The 21,793-nt window shown below is 43.2% G+C and overlaps 1 protein-coding gene across 2 annotated transcripts in view; it reads left to right on the top strand.

Moving 5' to 3' along the window:
* The window catches only part of LOC141153569 (dual adapter for phosphotyrosine and 3-phosphotyrosine and 3-phosphoinositide-like), a 113,159-nt gene that overhangs the window by 50,426 nt on the left and 40,940 nt on the right, over positions 1 to 21,793 (top strand). For both annotated transcript variants that reach the window (XM_073638516.1, XM_073638507.1), the window contains exon 3: positions 16,842 to 16,975. In XM_073638516.1, the coding sequence (XP_073494617.1) occupies positions 16,842 to 16,975 (134 nt within the window). The remainder of the gene's footprint in view (positions 1 to 16,841; positions 16,976 to 21,793) is intronic.

Here is a 21,793-nt window from a genome sequence, read left to right as displayed (position 1 = left end):
CCTTATCATTTTCTTGTTTTAAATACTCCTACCTACTTTTTACTGACGTACTAAAGCACTTTTTATGGTTTTGTAACCTCATTGAGCTTTGAACTTCATAGCCAGGTGTATGCAATCATGAGAAAAGCTACTTAAAGTGGCCACTTGCAAGTTGTTCTCCTGTTTGAATCTCCTCTGAAGAGTGGCATCATGGGCTCCTCAAAACAACTGTCAAATGATCTGAAAACAAAGATTATTCAACATAGTTGTTCAGGGGAAGGATACAAAAAGCTGTCTCAGAGATTTAACCTGTCAGTTTCCACTGTGAGGAATATAGTAAGGAAATGGAAGAACACAGGGACAGTTCTTGTTAAGGCCAGAAGTGGCAGGCCAAGAAAAACATCAGAAAGGCAGAGAAGAAGAATGGTGAGATCGGTCAAGGACAATCCTCAGACCACCTCCAGAGAGCTGCAGCATCAACTTGCTGCAGATTGTGTCACTGTGCATCGGTCAACTATACAATGCACTTTGCACAAGGAGAAGCTGTATGGGAGAGTGATGCAAAAGAAGCCGTTTCTGCAAGCACGCCACAAACAGAGTTGGCTGAGGTATGCAAAAGCACATTTGGAGAAGCCAATTTCTTTTTGGAAGAAGGTCCTGTGGACTGATGAAACCAAGATTGAGTTGTTTGGTCATCAAAAAGGCGTTATGCATGGCGGCAAAAAAACACAGCATTCCAAGAAAAACACTTGCTACCCACAGTAAAATTTGGTGGAGGTTCCATCATGCTTTGGGGCTGTGTGGCCAATGCCGGCACCGGGAATCTTGTTAAAGTTGAGGGACGCATGGATTCCACTCAGTATCAGCAGATTCTTGACAATAATGTTCAAGAATCAGTGATAAAGTTGAAGTTACGCAGGGGACGGATCTTTCAGCAAGACAATGATCCAAAACACCGCTCCAAATCTACTCAGGCATTCATGCAGAGGAACAATTACAATGTTCTGGAATGGCCATCCCAGTCCCCAGACCTGAATATCATTGAACATCTGTGGGATCATTTGAAGAGGGCTGTCCATGCTCGGCGACCATCAAACTTAACTGAACTGGAATTGTTTTGTAAAGAGGAATGGTCAAAAATACCTTCATCCAGGATCCAGGAACTCATTAAAAGCTACAGGAAGCGACTAGAGGCTGTTGTTTTTGCAAAAGGAGGATCTACTAAATATTAATGTCACTTTTCTGGTGAGGTGCCCATACTTATGCACCTGTCAAATTTTGTTTGAATGCAGATTGCACATTTTCTGTTAGTACAATAAACCTCATTTCAAGGCAGAAACATTACTGTGTCCAACAGTTATTACATATATCAAACTGAAATAGCTGTTGCAAAAACACCAATTTTTATAAAACATTAAGCTTAAGATTAATAGGGGTGCCCAAACTTTTTCATATAACTGTATGTTGCGCATAGTGGAGAAAGGAACATAAAGATCTCTGGAGATGGGCTTGAAACCTTGAGATTGTTGATATTCAACAATTTTGGTTGTCAAGTCCTCAGACAGTTCTCTTCTCCTCTTTCAGTTCCCCATGCTTAGTGTGGCACACACAGACACACAATGCAAAGATTGAATCAACTTCTCCCCTTTTTATCTGGTTTCAGGTGTGATTTTCATATTGCCCACCTCTGTTATTTGCCACAAGTGAGTTTGAACGAGCATCACATGCTTGACACAAAGTTGTTTTCCCCATATTTTAGAAATGTGTCAACAATTTTGTCCAGCCCATTTTTAGGGTTTTGTTTGAAATTACATCCAATTTGCCCTTTTTTCTTCATTTTTTTTGTGTTGTTCCAATACACACAAAGGAAATAAACATTTGCATAACAAAACGTGTGTAATTTTCTGAGAGAAATACTTCATTTTCTGGAACAATTTCAATGGTCCCAACACGTTCGGCCATGACTGTATGTTTAATAACTACTAAATCAATCAACAAACACCATAAGGTGGTGACTGGGTGACTATGCCCATGTATATTCCAAAAAACAATCGCAATCAGCTTTAATAATTGGATAATGACCAAGTCCACCCAGCATTAGCTGGGTGACTATGCCCACAAGCCATGACTCAAGAGACATGCCACTCCCTCCCCCCAAAACACTGCAGCCATTTTTCCAAAGCATTTTGTAGTCCTGCATTTAATATGTCCAAACCTACTTCAGATAAATGAACACCATCAGATCTATAAGTGCCCTCTGTAAAACCCTCTAAATCTATGTGCCTATAACTAAAACTACCCAGCGCTGGTAAAAACTTTTCCATAGATCTATTAATTCTCTGGCGTAGTTTGTCCACGAATCCCAACTCCTTGCTAGCCCAAACTAATCTTGGGACTATTTCAGAAAAAAATGACAAAAACATTAGGAAACATGCATCTTAATAGAGAAAAATCCCTTTTCATTTAATAAATGAAGTCTACCAAAGTTGTGCATGCATGGATAACAAACATCTGGGTTGGGCCAAATTTCGTTAAGCATTTTTCATGCGGTAATGATTAGTCTCCACTGTAAACCCCTTCTTTCCCATCAAAAAATATTTAAAAGCCCTGAATTAAATGATACATTTTCTGAATGAATTCTTCTCGCTGCTCTCTTCTGGGCCCAGAAAATAAACGAGTGGCTCACTATGGAGACTACTAATTCTGCACTTAGAGGAAAAGAATAGTAATTAAACATCAAATAGCAATCCGGGTCTAACATAATAAATGAAATCTACCTGATTCCCACCTACCCAACCTTTTTAGAATTGCTTTGTCTAAACCTAGTCTGGCTGCTTCTGTTGCCGCACTGATTCTAAAGGAATGCAATGAGATTTTTAGATTAATTAAACCTAAAGGCCCCGTCACACTTAGCGATGCTGCAACGATCCCGACAACGATACGACCTGTCAGGGATCGTTGCTGCGTTGCTATGTGATCGTTGGTGAGATGTCAAACAGGCAGGCTCACCAACGATCAGGGGAGCAGCGACATCGTGGAAAGAATCTTTCCACGATGTCCTGCTCCTGGTTACCAGCCTGCTGAAGCAGGAGCAGGCTGGTAACCATGATAAACATCGGGTTACTAGGGGCACACGCGCGCACCTAGTAACCCGTTGTTTATCATGGTTACCACTCTGCTACGGTGAGCGGGAGGTTACCGCTCACTTTAGCAGGCTCGTAACCATGATAAACAACAGGTTACTAGGTGCGCGTGTGCCCCTAGTAACCCGATGTTTATCATGGTTACCAGCCTGATCGCTGCTCCCGCTGGTCACACACAGCGGATGTGTGCTGACCAGCGGGAGGGCAACGACCAAAAAATGATCCAGGACACTTTGCAGCGATCAGCGACCTCACAGCAGGGGCCTGATCGTTGCAAAGTGTCACACATAGCGACATCGCTGGTGAGGTCGCTGTTGCGTCACCAAAAGCGTGACACAGCAGCGATCTCTCTAGCGATTTCGCTATGTGAGGCGGGGGCTTAAGTGAGACAAACATTTCTTTTTAATACTGAATTAAACTGATATTCAGTTAAAGGTGACAAATTTTAACCCCTGCCTGTCCAACGAGGTTGGCACCCTAATGTAAACGATATGGCACCTCATGGACTGACCCTAATGATCCCTGTACAACCCTAACCCTAATCCTAAATTGAGCACTAAATCCTCATCATTTGCACAATTTATATGTACTTGGTATTTATATTGGGGTGTTTATGTGTTAGTGTGATATTATTCACGGTGTGAGTATGGTACATGTTTGGGTGCTCAATTTAAAATTATGGTCGTATAGGGACCACTTGGGTCAGCCCACGTTGAGCGGGGGCGCCATATCGTTGACATTAGGGTGCCAACCTCCACGGACAGGTAGGGGTTAAAATAGGGCTACATTAGGGACTATAGAGCCCATTCACTAACCCCATGACCTCAGTCATTATATGGATATGTTTATCCATGTTGTCTATTTATTCCTAATATTTTAATGATTACTTAAATAAAGAGTATTTTTAGGCTTTGTTTACTTGATAAGGGCCCCTTGGGTTATCCTTTTTGGTTCTTCTTCGTTTGATTTGTGACAGTTTTTTTTCCGTATGCATGCGTCCTGCCGCCGCCGAGCGCTGATCAGTGACACACATCACTGATCGGCGTCCGTGCTCTTTTTTTTTTTTTCTCTGTCCATTTTCTCTCCACACAGTATGATCTGCTCAGCCCACTCACTAAGATTTTCATATAGTATGATGCCTACCACACAGTATTTTGACCCCCATACTCACCTACACACAGTATAATGTCCCCCCACGACTTTCCAAATGGTATGATGCCCCTGCATTTCCTCCCACCCACATTATGATGACCCCACAATCCCACCCACACACAGTAAGATGACCCTACACAAAGTATGGATCCCTCATAGGACACACCCACACAGTATAATGCCTTTACAAAGCTTGATGATCCTCACACAATATAATATCCCTACAGCCACCAACACGCAGTATGAAGCCCCCACACATAGTTTGATGCCTCACACATGCAATATGATGCCCCCAGTGTCCACACAATACCTCCACACAAGCATTCCACTTACCTATGGTCCTGCTCCTCTGGTATATTATGCCAGTAATATGACATGAGAATTTCATGTAGAAATAATGTGGTGGGCACGCAGCAGTTCAATAAGGTAATCTGTGCTACGTGGTAGGAAACAGCATGTATATCTTATAATACTACAGCACTGAAAATTTGCAGGTGAAACACACAAACTTTTAGTGCAGCAACAAAATCTGTACAAGAAAACAGGCCAACGTTTCAGTCAAGATGACCTTTATCAGGGCCTATAAAAACATAAAAATGGAAAAAATCAAAATAAATATATTTACATAATGTACAAAACTAAATAAATATCATGCTACTGCCAAGAAATGAACTCAGCAAAGAGAATATAAAATAAAAAGGGGAAGAGAGAAGAAGAAAGAGAAAGAATGTAGTATAATGATGAGAGAAGCCAGAGTTTAACCTGAAAGGGAAAAAATGTCTAAACGTGTATACAACGAGGGGGAAAAAAGAAAAGAAACAAGAAATGAGACTTTTATAAAGAGACGGGGTGTAACTGAAAGAAAGAACCATAGGATCACATGACATATAGAGAACAATACATAAAAAAGGGAGAAAAGGAATAAAAGACGCTATAGAGGCTTATGCGAGGTTAGAAGGTATCAGCCGCATTATAGCAGGAGTATTTTGTAGGCCCTGATAAAGGTCATCCCGACAGATACGTTGGCCTGTTTTCTTGTACAGATTTTGTGGCAGCACTAAATTAAGGTTTGTGTGTTTCACCTGCAAGTTTTCAGTGTGGTGGTGTTATGATATACATGAGAATTTCATGACTTGAAAGTCTTTACAGATATTTCAGTATCTACCGAGTCTGAACAGTGGAGCAGGAAACGGTCAACTCCCTGCTCCATGTATATGGTAGACCCTACTAAAGATGGAAGAACACAGTGTGATCAACTTTTAGCTGAAAAACACAAGTATACATAAGCAATGCTGTTATTTTAACACTTTCCAAAACAACAGTTTTATCAGACATAGCACAACAATGTATTATATTTTGCCTATGGCTAAAAGAATTCTTGTAAGAGGTAATACAGCATTTTTTTTTTAACTGCCACATGACCTAAATAGATCCATACTGGTGCTTTGTAATACTGAAAACTTTTAAAATCAAATACTTTCTTGCAAGCAAAATTGGATGTCTTAGACTCAATGTGCTGACTCTGCAAATCCATAAGTGTCAGGGTAACTTTTAGAAAGTTGCCCACTTAATATTAAAATAAGTTTATCATGAGTCCAGCACTGTGGCCACACTTGGGCTCTTACTTTAACACTATTATGGGAGTACTGAAGTTGGCATTGTTATAGGGCATAGGTCCTGGCATTAAGAAACTACATCTAACACTCTGCTAATAGCTAATGCTATTATTGGGAACTCAATAGTGCTCCTATAGAGGTTCTGTTAGGAAGGAACTCTGCTTCACACACTCTTAAAGGGGCACAATAGCTGGCATTCATCAAAGGAATGTGTGTATCATTCTATGGGGCATCTGTGTGGGTTTCCTCTGGTTTTCTCCCACACTCCAAATACTGATAGGCAATTTGGATTGTGAGCCCCAATGGGGACAGTGATGATAATGTCTGTGAAGCCCTGCGGAATATGATGGTGCTATATAAATAAGAAAAAAACCGAAATACATAAATAAATGCAGCATGTTCTATCTGGCAGAAATTGTGGCGTTTTTTTTTTGTCACTGTGGCTGGCACTGCTATAAAAATAAATCCGTCTTATGGGGTTGCTGCGACAAAGGGTAACTATAGTAAAACATCATCTAACACGAATTGCTAAGTTTTGAGAAAACTGTTGCTGACACAGTTAAGGAAAATGTGGCTGTCACTTTTATGGGGCTCACTGTAGAAAAGAATATTTTTCCAGTTCGTTTTAGATAGTAGAAAGTTCTGTTGCCCCACTTAGCTTGTGTAAGATACAGTGGTGTGAAAAAGTGTTTGCCCCCTTCCTGATTTCTTATTCTTTTGCATGTTTTTCACACTTAAATGTTTCAGATCACAAAATAAATTTAAATATTAGACAAAGATAACACAAGTAAACACAAAATGCAGTTTTTAAATGAAGGTCTTTATTAAGGGAAAAAGAAATCCAAACCTACAGGGCCCTGTGTGACAGTGATTGCAGCGAGGAGCTGGCTATCAATTAGCATGACATTGGCAGTCACGCCCCATCAACAGAGCAAAGCAAAAGAGGAGCAGCTGCTCTGTTAACGTGACGTCACAGAATCACTGGCACGAATGGTCTGTGACTGATCTGAGCCGGCAGAGATTGGTGCCAGGCACATCAGGCTGGTAGTTAGCAACTACCCGCCTGTAAGTTCTTAGGCCCGTAAGAAAAAAATAAAATGGCCTCAGATAACCCCTTTAATAATAGAACATAAACCATTCCCGTCACACTCCAACCATAAGCCAGCGCTTACTTTTTTCTTCTTGTTTGAGAGACTCTGTGACATACTTGTGATCTCAGTACCTTTGTTCAGTCGAGTAACCTGAGTAACTATGTTGTCTGAGCAGCATGGCCACATTATTCAGAGTGTCAAGAGAGCGAGAAGACACAAAGTAGGACTGCAATAAGAATGAAAACTGCAAAAATGTCTCAAAATAGAAAATGTGCTCATCTGGTTCACTGATCCGACATATATTCAAATGCTTTGTTGTTTAACATATTTCCACATTCATAATGGTAATTTCTTATATTTAAACTGGCAACGTAAATACAGACTTGCATCATTCTACAAGCTGCAGTAAGTAGATTTTTATACATCACTAGATGGTGGCCCGATTCTAACGCATCGGGTATTCTAGAATACAGTACATACCAAAAGTTTGGACACACCTTCTCATTTAAAGATTTTTCTGTATTTTCGTGACTATGAAAATTGTACATTCACATTGAAGGCATCAAAACTATGAATTAACACATGTGGAATTATATAGTTAACAAAAAAGTGTGAAACAACTGAAAATATGTCTTATATTCTAGGCTTTTCAAAGTATCCACCTTTTGCTTTGATGACTGCTTTGCACACTCTTGGCATTCTCTTGATGAGCTTCAAGAGGTAGTCACCGGAAATGGTCTTCCAACAATCTTGAAGGAGTTCCCAGAGATGCTTAGCACTTGTTGGCCCTTTTGCCTTCACTCTGCGGTCCAGCTCACCCCAAACCATCTCGATTCGGTTCAGGTCTGGTGACTGTGGAGGCCAGGTCATCTGGCGTAGCACCCCATTACTCTCCTCCTTGGTAAAATAGCCTTTACACAGCCTGGAGGTGTGTTTGGGGTCATTGTCCTGTTGAAAAATAAATGATGGTCCAACTAAACGCAAACCGGATGGAATAGCATGCCGCTGCAAGATGCTGTGGTTGCTGGTTCAGTATGCCTTCAATTTTGAATAAATCCCCAACAGTGTCACCCCCACACCATCACACCTCCTCCTCCATGCTTCATGGTGGGAACCAGGCATGTAGAGTCCATCCGTTCACCTTTTCTGCGTCGCACAAAAACACGGTGGTTGGAACCAAAGATCTCAAATTTGGACTCATCAGACCAAAGCACAGATTTCCACTGGTCTAATGTTCATTCCTTGTGTTCTTTAGCCCAAACAAGTCTCTTCTGCTTGTTGCTTGTCCTTAGCAGTGGTTTCCTAGCAGCTATTTTACCATGAAGGCCTGCTGCACAAAGTCTCCTCTTAACAGTTGTTGAAGAGATGTGTCTACTGCTAGAACTCTGTGTGGCGTTGACCTGGTCTCTAATCTGAGCTGCTGTTAACCTGCGATTTCTGAGGCTGGTGACTCGGATAAACTTATCCTCAGAAGCAGAGGTGACTCTTGGTCTTCCTTTCCTGGGGCAGTCCTCATGTGAGCCAGTTTCTTTGTAGCGCTTGATGGTTTTTGCAACTGCACTTGGGGACACTTTCAAAGATTTCCCATTTTTTTCGGACTGACTGACCTTCATTTCTTAAAGTAATGATGGCCACTCGTTTTTCTTTACTTAGCTGCTTTTTTCTTGCCATAATACAAATTCTTACAGTCTATTCAGTAGGACTATCAATTGTGTATCCACCAGACTTCTGCACAACACAACTGATGGTCCCAACCCCATTTATAAGGCAAGAAATCCCACTTATTAAACCTGACAGGGCACACCTGTGAAGTGAAAACCATTTCCGGTGACTACCTCTTGAAGCTCATCAAGAGAATGCCAAGAGTGTGCAAAGCAGTCATCAAAGCAAAAGGTGGCTACTTTGAAGAACCTAGGATATAAGACATATTTTCAGTTGTTTCACACTTTTTTGTTAAGTATATAATTCCACATGTGTTAATTCATAGTTTTGATGCCTTCAGTGTGAATGTACAATTTTCATAGTCATGAAAATACAGAAAAATCTTTAAATGAGACGGTGTGTCCAAACTTTTGGTCTGTACTGTAGTTGCGCACAGTCGGCCGCATACATAATCAGTGAAGCAGTGTTTAAATGGGTTGTGCACTACTTTGTTTAAATTTGGTGCCAATATCGCTGATTGGTCGCGGGTACTTCCGCTGCGAGCAGCCGGGAGATGACCGGCTAGCGTCGGTCATCTCCCGGCTGCATCACCGCTGACCTCCAAGCGGCTAGGGCCGCTGATCTCCCGACGGCAAGTGTGAAGGGAGGACCGGGGAGCGAGGCCGCCGGTAGGGGTACTTCTGCTGCGAGCAGCCAGGAGATGACAGGCTAGAACCGGTCATCTCCCGGCTGCATCGCCGCTGATCTCCCGACGGTGGCCTGCGTGTTTCAAATCCAATCAGAGAAGCGGTGTTTAAATTTGGCGCCAATCAGCGAACCGTGTTAGTGAGGACTGGGGAGCGGCGCTGCCTGTGCGGGTACTTCCGCTGCGAGCAGCCAGGAGATGACCGGATAGCGCCGGTCATCTCCCGGCTGCATCGCTGCTGACCTCCCATGCGGCTACCTTTGGAAGTGCATTGCTGGAAAAGGGAAAAAAAAAAAAACTCTTTAAACTCTTAGTTTGCGAGTGTGAACGAGCTGAGTGTGCCCGGAGCGTAAGTGCGAACGAAAGTAAGTGTGTGACTTGTTTTTCAGTGACTTGGATTCAGGGCGTTTGGAAGGGAGGACTTTGGACTGAATTGCTGTCTGTATTCCATTAATTCTTTACTTTTTCTTTTTACTGAACATTCTGTCTATTGCAATCCCCATTAGGAAATGAGCTCCATTATTGACAATGCTATCCAGTGTACATCTTGCCACATGTATGCATTCCTTGAACAGCCGGTCGGGGTTGCTTATTGCTGCGCGAGATGTGTGCACGTTGTGCGTTTGGAAGCCTTGATACTGGATCTAAATGAGCAGCTGGCAACACTGAGATCCATTGACAACATGGAAAGGAGTCTGCTGCTCTCTGAGCAGCAGCTCACTGGGGGAGGGTGGTAGTCGGGAGCTGCAGGACAGTGAGGTCGCTAGTTGGGTGACAGTTAGAAGGGGGGGTACAGTGAAGAGTGCCAGGGAGGCTAGTCCTGATCTGGCACACCCCATTAAGTTTGCAAAGTTGGCAGATGAGGGGAGTGACGGTACAGGGGTAGCACTACTGCAGCAAGGCATGTCCCCTTAAAGCCGGAGGAGTGTCAGCTCCAGTAAAGAGGAACATAGGAGAGTAGGACAGGCCAGGCAGGTGCTGGTAGTGGGGGACTCAATTATTAGGGGAACAGATAGGGCAATCTGTCACAAAGACAGGGATCGTCGAACAGTGTGCTGCCTACCTGGCGCTCGAGTCCGGCACATCGCTGATCGGGTTGACAGATTACTGGGAGGAGCTGGTGAAGACCCAGCGGTCATGGTGCACATTGGCACAAATGACAAAGTTAAAGGTAGGTGGAAGGTCCTTAAAGATGATTTCAGGGAATTGGGCTGCAAGCTGAAAGCAAGGACCTCCAAGGTGGTATTTTCTGAAATACTACCGGTACCATGTGCCACGCCAGAGAGGCAACGGGAGATTAGGGAGATAAATAAGTGTCTCAAGAACTGGTGTAGGAAGGAGGGGATTTGGGTTCCTGGAGAACTGGGCCGACTTGTCAGTTGGCTACAGACTCTACGCTAGGGACCGGCTGCACCTTAATGGGGAGGGTGCAGCTGTGCTGGGGGAGAAAATGGCTAGAAGGTTGGAGGAGTGTTTAAACTAGGGATTGGGGGGGAGGGTATTCATTTTATAGGTGGGGAAGATAGTGCAGATAGTGACCTGGGCACAAATAAAGAAATTGGGGGTGGGGTTAGAACAGTCAATAAAGTAAGAAGGAATAGAGGTACAGAGAGATACATAAAATGCATGTACACTAATGCCAGAAGCCTCACCAACAAAATGCAGGAATTAGAATTAATTTGTTGGAAAATAATTATGACATGGTAGGGATATCTGAGACGTGGCTGGACGAGAGCCATGACTGGGCAGTTAATTTACAGGGCTATAGTCTGTTCAGAAATGACCTTACAAACAAGCGAGGGGGGGGGGTGTGTTTATATGTAAAATTGTCTTGCGGGAGGATATAGGTGAATCTAAGGAAAATGTAGAGTCCCTGTGGGTGGAGATAAGGGGAGGGGGAAAAAATAATAAATTACTGATAGGGGTTTGTTATAAGTCTCCAAAAATAATGGAAGTAGCTGAGAATATCCTCGTAAAGCAAATAGATGAAGCAGCGACTCAAGGAGAAGTCATTATTATGGGAGACTTCAACTACCCTGAAATACATTGGGGGACAGAAACATGTAGTTCAAGCAAAGGTAATAGGTTTTTGACAACTATAAGAGACAATTACCTTTCACAACTGGTTCAGGACCCAACCAGAAGGGGGGCAGTGCTAGACCTAATATTAACCAATAGGCCAGACCGCTTATCAAATATACGAGTTGGGGGTCACTTGGGTAATAGTGATCACAAAATAATACGTTTTCATGTAACCTTTTAATAAGATGTGTAGTAGAGGGGTTACAAGGACACTAAACTTCAGGAAGGCAAATTTCCAACGGTTGAGAGATGATCTCAGTGCAATAAACTGGGACGATATCCTGAGACATAAAGCTACACAAAGCAAATGGGAGACATTTATTAACATCCTGAATAGGACCTGTGCACAATATATACCCTTTGGGAATAAACATGCTAGAAATAGGAGGAAACCACTATGGCTAAATAGAGCTGTAAGGGGCGCAATAAGTGACAAAAAGAAAGCATTTAGAGAACTAAAGCAAGTAGGTAGTGATGAGGCATTAAATAAATATAGAAAATTAAATAAATTATGTAAAAAAACAAATCAAGGCAGCAAAGATTGAGGCAGAGAGAATCATTGCCAGAGAAAGTAAAAATAACCCCCAAATATTCTTGAACTACATAAATAGTAAAAAACTAAAAAATGATAGTGTTGGCCCCCTTAAAAATAGTCTGGGTGAAATGGTGGATGAGGATGAGGAAAAAGCCAATATGCTAAATGATTTTTTTCAACCATATTTACACAAGAAAATCGCATGACAGAAAACATGATCAGTGATAACAAAAATGCTCCATTAAATGTCACTTGCTTAACCCAGCAGGAAGTACGGCGGCGTCTAAAAATCACTAAAGTTGACAAATCCCCGGGCCCGGATGGGATACACCCGCGAGTACTGCAGGAATTAAGTAACGTCATAGATAGACCATTATTTTTAATCTTTAAAGATTCCATAATAACAGGGTCTGTACCACAGGACTGGCGTATAGCAAATGTGGTGCCAGTATTCAAAAAGGGGACAAAAACTGAACTTGGAAATTATAGGCCGGTAAGCTTAACCTCTACTGTGGGTAAAATCCTGGAGGGTTTCCTAAGAGATGCTATACTAGAGTATCTGAAGATGAATAACCTCATGACCCAATATCAACATGGGTTTACGAGGGACCGTTCCTGTCAAACTAATCTGATCAGTTTTTATGAGGAGGCAAGTTCTGGACTGGACCAAGGAAATGCAGTGGATGTTGTGTATATGGACTTTTCAAAAGCTTTTGATACGGTTCCACACAAAAGGTTGATACATAAAATGAGAACAATGGGGATAGGGGAAAATATATGTATGTGGGTTAAGAATTGGCTCAGTGATGGGAAACAAAGGGTGGTTATTAATGGAAAACACTCAGACTGGGTCTCAGTTAACAGTGGGGTACCACAGGGGTCAGTATTGGGCCCCCTTCTTTTAACATATTTATTAATGACCTTGTAGGGGGCATACAGAGTAATATTTCAATATTTGCAGATGACACTAAACTCTGTAGGGTAATCAATACAGAGGAGGACAATTTTATATTACAGGAGGATCTATGTAAACTAGAAGCTTGGGCTGATAAATGGCAAATGAGCTTTAATGGGGATAAATGTAAGGTAATGCACTTGGGCAGAGGAAATAAAATGTATAATTATATGCTTAGTTTTGCCCAGTGTTTTACAATTGTCACTGAAAAAGACCTGGGTGTATTGGTGAACGATAAGCTCACGTTTAGTGGCCAGTGTCAGGCAGCTGCTGCAAAGGCAAATAAAATAATGGGATGCATTAAAAGAGGCATAGATGCTCATGAGGAGAACATAATTTGACCTCTATACAAGTTACTAGTGCGACCACACTTAGAATACTGTGTACAGTTCTGGTCTCCGGTGTATAAGAACGACATAGCTGAACTAGAGCGGGTGCAGAGAAGAGCGACCAAGGTTATTAGAGGACTGGGGGGTCTGCAATACCAGGACAGGTTATTACACTTGGGGTTATTTACTGTGGAAAAAAGAAGGCTTAGGGGTGATCTTATTACTATGTACAAGTATATGAGGGGACAGTACAAAGACCTTTCTACTGATCTTTTTACTCTGAGGCCTGAGAAGGGGACAAGGGGGCATCTTCTACGTCTGGAGGAAAGAAGGTTTAATCATAATCACAGACGGGGATTCTTTACTGTAAGAGCAATGAGACTATGGAACTCTCTGCCGCATGATGTTGTAATGAGTGATTCACTGTTAAAATTTAAGAAGGGCATGGATGCCTTTCTTGAAAAGTATAATATTACAGGTTATAAATACTAGATTCCTTGATAGGGCGTTGATCCAGGGAACTAGTCTGATTGTCGTATGGAGTCGGGAAGGAATTTTTTTCCCCAATGTGGAGCTTGGTGTTTGCCACATGGTTTTTTTTTGCCTTCCTCTGGATCAACATGTTAGGCTATGGGTTGAACTAGATGGACTTAGTTTTTAAGGTTGAAGGAAGACTATGTTACTATGTTACCGTCGGGAGATCAGTGTGAAGGGAGGACCGGGGAGCGGCGCCGCCGGTCATCTCCCGGCTGCATCGCCGCTGACCTCCGTGCAGCAGATGAGCCGCTAACGGCCGCCATCTTGTTCTGAAATCCCGCGTCGCTGATTGGCCGCGACCGGACCAATCAGCGACGCGGCGCGGACGGACAGACAGACGGGATAAGCCAATTATATGGTAGATATTGGAAAAATATTAGAATAGAATAGGTTAATGTAAATGACACGGACACTTATGGAAATATGTAAAATCCTTGTGGGAGTGTAAAACCAGTCTACTACTGGGATCAGGGAGGAATGTTTGCGGCAGATTGGCTCATGTCTCATGGGAATTTGTGCTGCTTGTTGTATTAACAAAGCACAAACACTGGGCTGACTTCATGTTCCAGCATTTGGGTGTCCAATATATATATATGGCTTTTATTATCTTATTAATTTGTATTCATTTATTGATCATATTTCGGTCATATACATGAACTAATTAAGGAATCTTTTTAAATGACTTCTGGAAATATATATGTAAAGTACATTTGTAAAAAAATTGTTTCAACAAGTTCTGATCTTTAGCAAGCATGGATGCTGGGGCATAATGGTGTTTATATCCTCTGGTCCTATGTATATGTCAACTGCTTCCGAACTGCCCATAGACTTTAAACATCTGGGTGGTCCCACTCCTAATCTGCAGTGTCGTTCTAAAACATCATTGCATAAGAGAGCAGCTACACACGATCATGTAGCTGCAAAAGTGGAGATCCAGCTGTCAGACGGTTTATTACCATGTGTGCCTTCTCCATTGTTGTATACACAGGGTTAAAGATTACGGTGTTAGCAGTAATAGGAAGCAACTGGCACTTTGTCCTCCATAAAGAGCGGTCATGTGTTCACTGTGTATAGCAAGGGAGCAGGAGCTGCTGGGTCATAGGAGACCAGGACAGCTCTAAGCAGCCAGGAGGCTGCATTTCCCTTCTAACCAAGGGTAATATACCAGCAGGATTTAACTGTTCCCTAAAAAGGTCTTTTTTAACCTTACAGTGGGCACTATGAATAAAATAAGTGAAGAAAAAAAAAAGTAAAAAGTAGATGACACTGTCAATCTAAATCACTGTTACTAGCACCCCTACCTTGGGTCCAATTTATAAAAATATTTATTTAATATTTTTGTAATCACATGTATTCTTAAAAAGGGGGAAAAACAGACACTTTTTTCCCTTAGTTTAACAGATACCGCCCAATATCTTCAAAAATAAAAGATGGAATATGACAGTGACAATAAAAACGAAGCCCCATGTATCACAAAAAAAAAAGCAGAAATTTCTTGATATCTGAATGACAAAAATTTGTACAGCTCTTTAAACCGTATGTACGAAAAGGTCTGAAAATATGCCTGGTCCAGAACGGGGGTAAATGGCTGGTCTTGAACTGGTTAAAAAAGCTATTCCCTCTTTACCTTTTGCTCTAATTGGTATCTGTTTGAACCTGATTACTTTTTTTCCCAAACAACTTGTCAAAAATCATTGCCAGTTAATATTCTTATGCACAACCCGGAAAACCATATTAAATCAAAGAAATGACATGTTCATTTTTCCGTTATATAGAAATTATATTGACACAAGAATTACACTCCTACTTAGAGACATACACAAAAAAAGAACAAAAATGAAGATTCTAAGTCGTATATAAAAAAATATATAATTTTTTACTGTATGCCATATGTAAAAATATGTTTTTTATTAATTAGCTAAAATTCTCTTTTTTATATATATGATATGAAATAAAAATAATCTTTTTCAATACATTCATGGCTGAAAGTGTTGCCAGCTTTGAAATGGTTCCAGAAAATGAAGTATTTCACCCAGAAATTTGTGTCCATTGGAACAACAAAAAAAACTGAGGAAAAAAAGGCAAATTTGACATCATGTCACACAAAACCGCAAAAATGGGCCAGACAAAATTGTGGTAATCAACTTTGTTTCACCCATGTTGAAGTAGCCAGCAAACCCTCAGCTTGGATGAAAAAGCACTCCTGCTCAGTGATAACGATAGGGAAAGGTAGGGATATCCACATAGTCTCCTGACATCACCCCTGCATTACTACAAAATACCAGTGATTGTCTGTCTGCTGTCTCTAACATTATGTCCTCCCTCTATCTAAAACTGAATCTGTCGGAAACTGAACTCCTCGTATTTCCTCCCTCTAACCTACCAATACACAATATTGCCATTTCCGTATGTGGTTCTAACATTACTCCCCTACGGCATGCCAGCTGTCTTGGGGTTATACAATGCTGCTCACCATTATTGGCACCCCTAAATTTTTTATATAGACTGTACAATATCTTCAGAAATAAATGGAAATGTACCAAACTTAAATCCTCAAATTTGGGGGTAAAAAGGGGGGTGCATCTTATAATGCAAAGGTACGGTATTTTGCCTGGGGGGTGGCGTTGGTGGAGCGGGGTCACAGATACAGGAGGTTGGCGGTGGCTGTGGCAGGAGTGTGGTGATGCTGCGGGCCCCGTACTCTCAAAAGAATTCAGCGGTGAGCGGAGGTTCCTTCTCTCTATATAGCCCTGCGGTGGGCTCTGGGAAAATGGCCGCCGGAGCATGCGCAGATTGAGATCTTGGGAGACGAGTGGGGCCCGCAGCATCGCTCCACTCCTGCCACCGCTCCAGTCCTCCTGAATCAGCGACCCTTCTGAGAGGACTGGGCCCGCAGCCTGCAGCATCCCCCCACTCCTGCATCAGTTGCATGTCTTGCCTTTGCAAAAATTTATAAGAATGGAAACCACAAAACTGATGGTCCTGTATCCTCAGATATTTGAATTTACATTAATTTATAATATGTTCTCCAGCAATGAAAGTATATTCACAATCTTCTGGTTGCCTCTATTTTAGGGCCAAGGACTCTGTTAAACATTTTCAAGTCTATCAGTGTGGGACATCAATCAAGTTCGGATTCAATGAATTCTTATCTGTAAAAGATTTTATCGAACATTTTGCTAATCAGCCTTTGATTGGAAGCGAATCAGGTATGTTACAGTGGATCTAGTAATGTTTTTTTGTGTTGGTACATTCTATGGTTCTCACGTCTTAATACTCCACACAGTACAGTGATTATTCTATCTGCAATACTACATCTAGTGAGGTTGAAAGGCTTTGTAAAGGTCTGTTTACACTGTGCGAAACACAGTATTAAACGACCTCCAACCGGCAGCGTGCTTCAGCTCCAACCGGCACACCCCATTTCAGATGTGCACTGAACAATCTATTACTATATGCTGCTATTGTTCTTGGCAGCGTGAGTCCTGTTTACACATCATTTTGTCCAACTTATGAACATTTTGCTCGCTGGTTGGGTGATCAGTAGGCTGTTTAGACTGCATGATTATTGGGAAACAAATGTTCTTAGATGCAGTCGTTCATGATAATCGCGCAGTATAAATGGGCTTTAAGAAACTTGTGGACACTACTGTGAGCAGCCTGTGTGGCCTAAACATGCTACCATGGTCTACAGCATCTCCGGACTTGTCTCCCACTGAGCACATCTGGGACATCATTGGTAGGCGATTGTAAAGGGAGCTGCCAGCAGTGGATCTTTATGATTTACAACTATTAATAATCTCATTGATAGCAGCCAAGTCGTGTTGTTGTGTCTATTTCTGCACATGGCAATCATACTTGATATTGAGTGAATCAAGATGTTTTCTAAATTTTCTTTCCAATTTTTCATCATTTTGTATATCTTAAGCATGTCAAGTTCCAGTATTTATAAGCCAAAATTAGGAGTGGTTCCAAGATCCAGAACATGAGTGAAACTTTCAATTGTAACATTTTGCTCCTGATTTTGGCGCACATATTTTTTTTATATCAGTGATTCATTATTATTTAACGTGAATAAGGCCGCTTTTATGGACAGAACTTCTAGGGCACATTCACAGATCAGTCCCTATATTTTATGGTGTTATTCCTAACTAGCTATTGAACCCATTCTACGCCCGGGTGGCGAGCATTTTTATTGGTATATGGTCTCCCATGCTGGTATGTGCTGCCCCCCTCTTTGTATTTGTGCTGCCCCCATCCTGTCCCCGCCATCCAATCCTGGTATGCGTGGCACCCCTCACCCCCAATCCTGGTATGCGTGGCACCCCTCATCCTTATCCTGGCGTGTATGGTATCCCTCATCCTGGTATGTATGGTACCCCATCCCTCATCCCTATCCTGCTGTGTATGGTATCCCTCATCCTGGTATGCATGGCACTCCATCCCTCATCCCCAATACCGGTATGCGTGGCAGCCCTCATCCCCAATCCCGGTATGCATGGCACTCCTCATCCCCAATCCCGGTATGCGTGGCACCCCTCAGCCCCAATCCCGGTAAGCGTGGCACCCCTCAGCCCCAATCCCGGTAAGCGTGGCACTCCTCACCCCCAATCCCAGTATGCGTGGCACTCCTCACCCCCAATCCCAGTATGCTTGGCACCCCTCACCCCTCATCCCAGTATGCGTGGCACCCCTCATCACTATCCTGGTGTGTATGGTATCCCTCATCCTGGTATGCATGGCACTCCATCCCTCATCCCCAATCCCGGCATGCGTGGCACCCCTCATCCCCAATCCCAGCTTGCGTGGCACCCCTCATCCCCAATCCCGGCTTGCGTGGCACCCCTCATCCCCAATCCCGGCATGCGTGGCACCCCTCATCCCCAATCCCGGCATGCGTGACACCACTCATCCCCAATCCCGGCATGCGTGACACCCCTCATCCCTATCCTGGTATGTATGGCACCCCTCATCACTATCCTGGTGTGTATGGTATCCCTCATCCCGGTATGCATGGTACCCCATCCCTCATCCCGGTATGCATGGCACTCCATCCCTCATCCCAGATCCCGGTATGCGTGGCACCCCTCATCCCCAATCCTGGCATGCGTGGCACCCCTCATCCCCAATCCTGGCATGCGTGGCACCCCTCATCCCCAATCCCGGCATGCGTGACACCCCTCATCCCCAATCCCGGCATGCGTGGCACCCCTCATCCCCAATCCCGGTATGCGTGACACCCCTCATCCCTATCCTGGTATGTATGGCACCCCTCATCACTATCCTGGTGTGTATGGTATCCCTCATCCTGGTATGCATGGTACCCCATCCCTCATCCCCAGTCCCGGCATGCGTGGCACCCCTCATCCCCAATCCTGGCATGCGTGACACCCCTCATCCCCAATCCCGGCATGCGTGGCACTCCTCACCCCCAATCCTTGTATGCGTGGCACTCCTCACCCCCAATCCTGGTATGTGTGGTACCCCTCACCCCCCCCCCCCAATCCTGATATATGCATGGCCCCCTCATCCCTTTCACACTGTACACACATACAAAAAAAATAAACAGTTAGGCTATGTGCCCACGTTGCGGACCTGAAGCATATTTTTTACGCTTCTCCCTGGCGGGAAAATCGCATGCGGATATTACATGCGGTTTTCCCGCCAGGTAGAAGCGTTTGTGAGGCGTCTTTGCATGCATTTCCGCATGCGGGTTATCAAGCACTTCTCCAAGCATCACTTGGAAAAGTGCTTGACAACTTGTTCAGAATGGTAAAAAATAAAAAAATAAACTTTATACTCACCTTCTGATGCATTCTCTGCCCCGTCCGGAGGCTTGAGCGGCTCACGCTGTTGTGTGCAGGACCTGCGGTGACGTCATTGAGTCATGTGGTGGGTCACATGACTCAATGACGTGGCAGGTCCTTCAGACAACAGCGCGACGGAGGGAAAACATCAGAAGATAAGTATAAACTTTATTTTATTCTTTTTTTTTACAGGTTCTTTGGTACCCAGGTCTGGATGAGAGTCTCCTCTCATCCAGACTTGGGTACCATCCGCACATTGATTCCGCTGCGCTTCCGCAAAATTAATGAACATGCTGCGGATTTTTGACCGCAGCATATACGCTGCGGAAAAATCCGCAGCATGGGCATTGACATTGCGGAATGCCATTGGGGACCATGGGGTGCGGATATACATGCGTTTTTCAAGCGTTTACGCTGCGGAAATTCCGCAGCATATACGCTTGAAAAACGCTACGTGGGCACACAGCCTTCTACTCACCTTTCTTCTCTGTACTCCAGCGCTGCTGCGTCCTCTCTGCCGGAGGCCGGGGGAGGAGTGCGGTGCCGGAGCACCGCGATGCCCGGCGCCATTTTGCTGAAGACACACTGTAAATATGTCTTCAGTAAAATGGCGCCGGATAGCGCAATGCGCACGCGCCAGTCTGATGTCTTCACTCCGCTCCCGGTCTCCAGTGAAGAGAGGCGCTGCGGCAACGCTCCTCCCGGTCCGGTAAGTATGGCGCCGGAGATTGCGGTATGTGTTCAGTGTCTACGCATACCGCGCGATCTCCGGCGCCATATACTCCTCTTACCTGTAACGGCTGGATGCCAGCTTGTCTGGAGCCAGACTGCGTGTCACGCATGCGCAGTCTATCGAGGTTTCAGACAGAGACACACATCCCACCTTATATTATAGATGTACACACAACAACCCATTCTGAAAAATTACTGGAATGTTTAGATTCCCACCTTGGATAGTTGTTGGGCAAATGTTTGATGGGCCAGTAGCTATTTTCTCCGGCTTCCCCGTACTCTTTGGGGAAATAGGAGTAAGATGATGTCGTCAGACTCATCTTGTAGTGGTTTATCTACCTGGAGAACAAAAGGATCCAATTTTAGCATTCAACCTGCCTGACGCTTCTTTCCACTTACATTATCTATTGAGGGTGGCTCAGGAGACCCCCATGCACATTAGATGGCCGGTCACCGCAAAATTAAACATTTAGTTTGCTTCTTATTTTTAATTCATATTGGGTATATGAACTGTGAAAGCTCCTGGTTCATGTATCAAACGTATCCATGAGCCTCCAAGCAACCAGAATACATGAAAATAGTGTATTTTTTGGCATATGCTAGAACCCATTTCTGTATCTGAAAGAATAGACTACTACACTTTTCTATACTGAGGAACACAAAAAAGGTACACTGCCTAGAATGTGGTTCATTATAGTGCATAAACCGGAGACTTTAATCAGAATTATACGTTGGGTAATACTCCCAATGTGATCAGAGTCTAACAAGTGTTATTTTTGTTCTTAATGTACTAGCAGTTCAAGCCACAGACCTTGCATTAATTACAGATGTAGTAATCTATGCAAACATCCTTGTAAACCTGGAGCAACAACTACAGCAATACACTCACTCAGAAACGAAATTCTTTACAACTGGTGTCATCAAATCCTTATCCACAATTATGAAGCCTGTTTAACCTGTCATGATGGATGAGCCAGGCAGTCTTGTATTTAGTGATTACATCACACTTCGGAAAAAGGTAGAAGCTCTTTAAAGGGGGTGTTTGAGATCAGACAAAATTGCAAGGAAGTACAGTCAGTCTGATTGGGCTACTGGGCCTTTGTGACCACCGACACTGGACGTACTGGAGCAGATTTACTATGGCAAATGCACCAGAATGCTGACATTTATTAGTCTTTTCTAGAGAAGAGGCCATAGATAAATATAGTGCTAAAATAAAAGGCACCAGATTTATGAATAACAGATAACACAAAATAGAGCAATCTAACTGCTTATTCCTAGGACAGTCATAGTGCTATTGTATCTCAGTTTAAAGGTAACCTGTCAGCTTCCCCAGACTTCTAAACCGCTCCCATGTCTTTATGCAACCCTTAATAAACTTTCAAACAATCCCCTTTTGGTGGCTCATTGCTTTGTCTATCACCATGAACATATTTTTATAACTGTGGTGGTGATGATATGCTAGTTAGTGGGTGACTAGTCGTGGGG

This window comes from Phyllobates terribilis, unplaced genomic scaffold, assembly GCF_046119375.1.
Source record: "Phyllobates terribilis strain yellow unplaced genomic scaffold, ASM4611937v1 Scaffold_1__5_contigs__length_1240528914, whole genome shotgun sequence".
In the NCBI taxonomy this organism is placed as follows: Eukaryota; Metazoa; Chordata; class Amphibia; order Anura; family Dendrobatidae; genus Phyllobates; species Phyllobates terribilis.
Note: the sequence above shows the minus strand (reverse complement) of the source record. Positions and strands in the feature narration are given on the sequence as shown.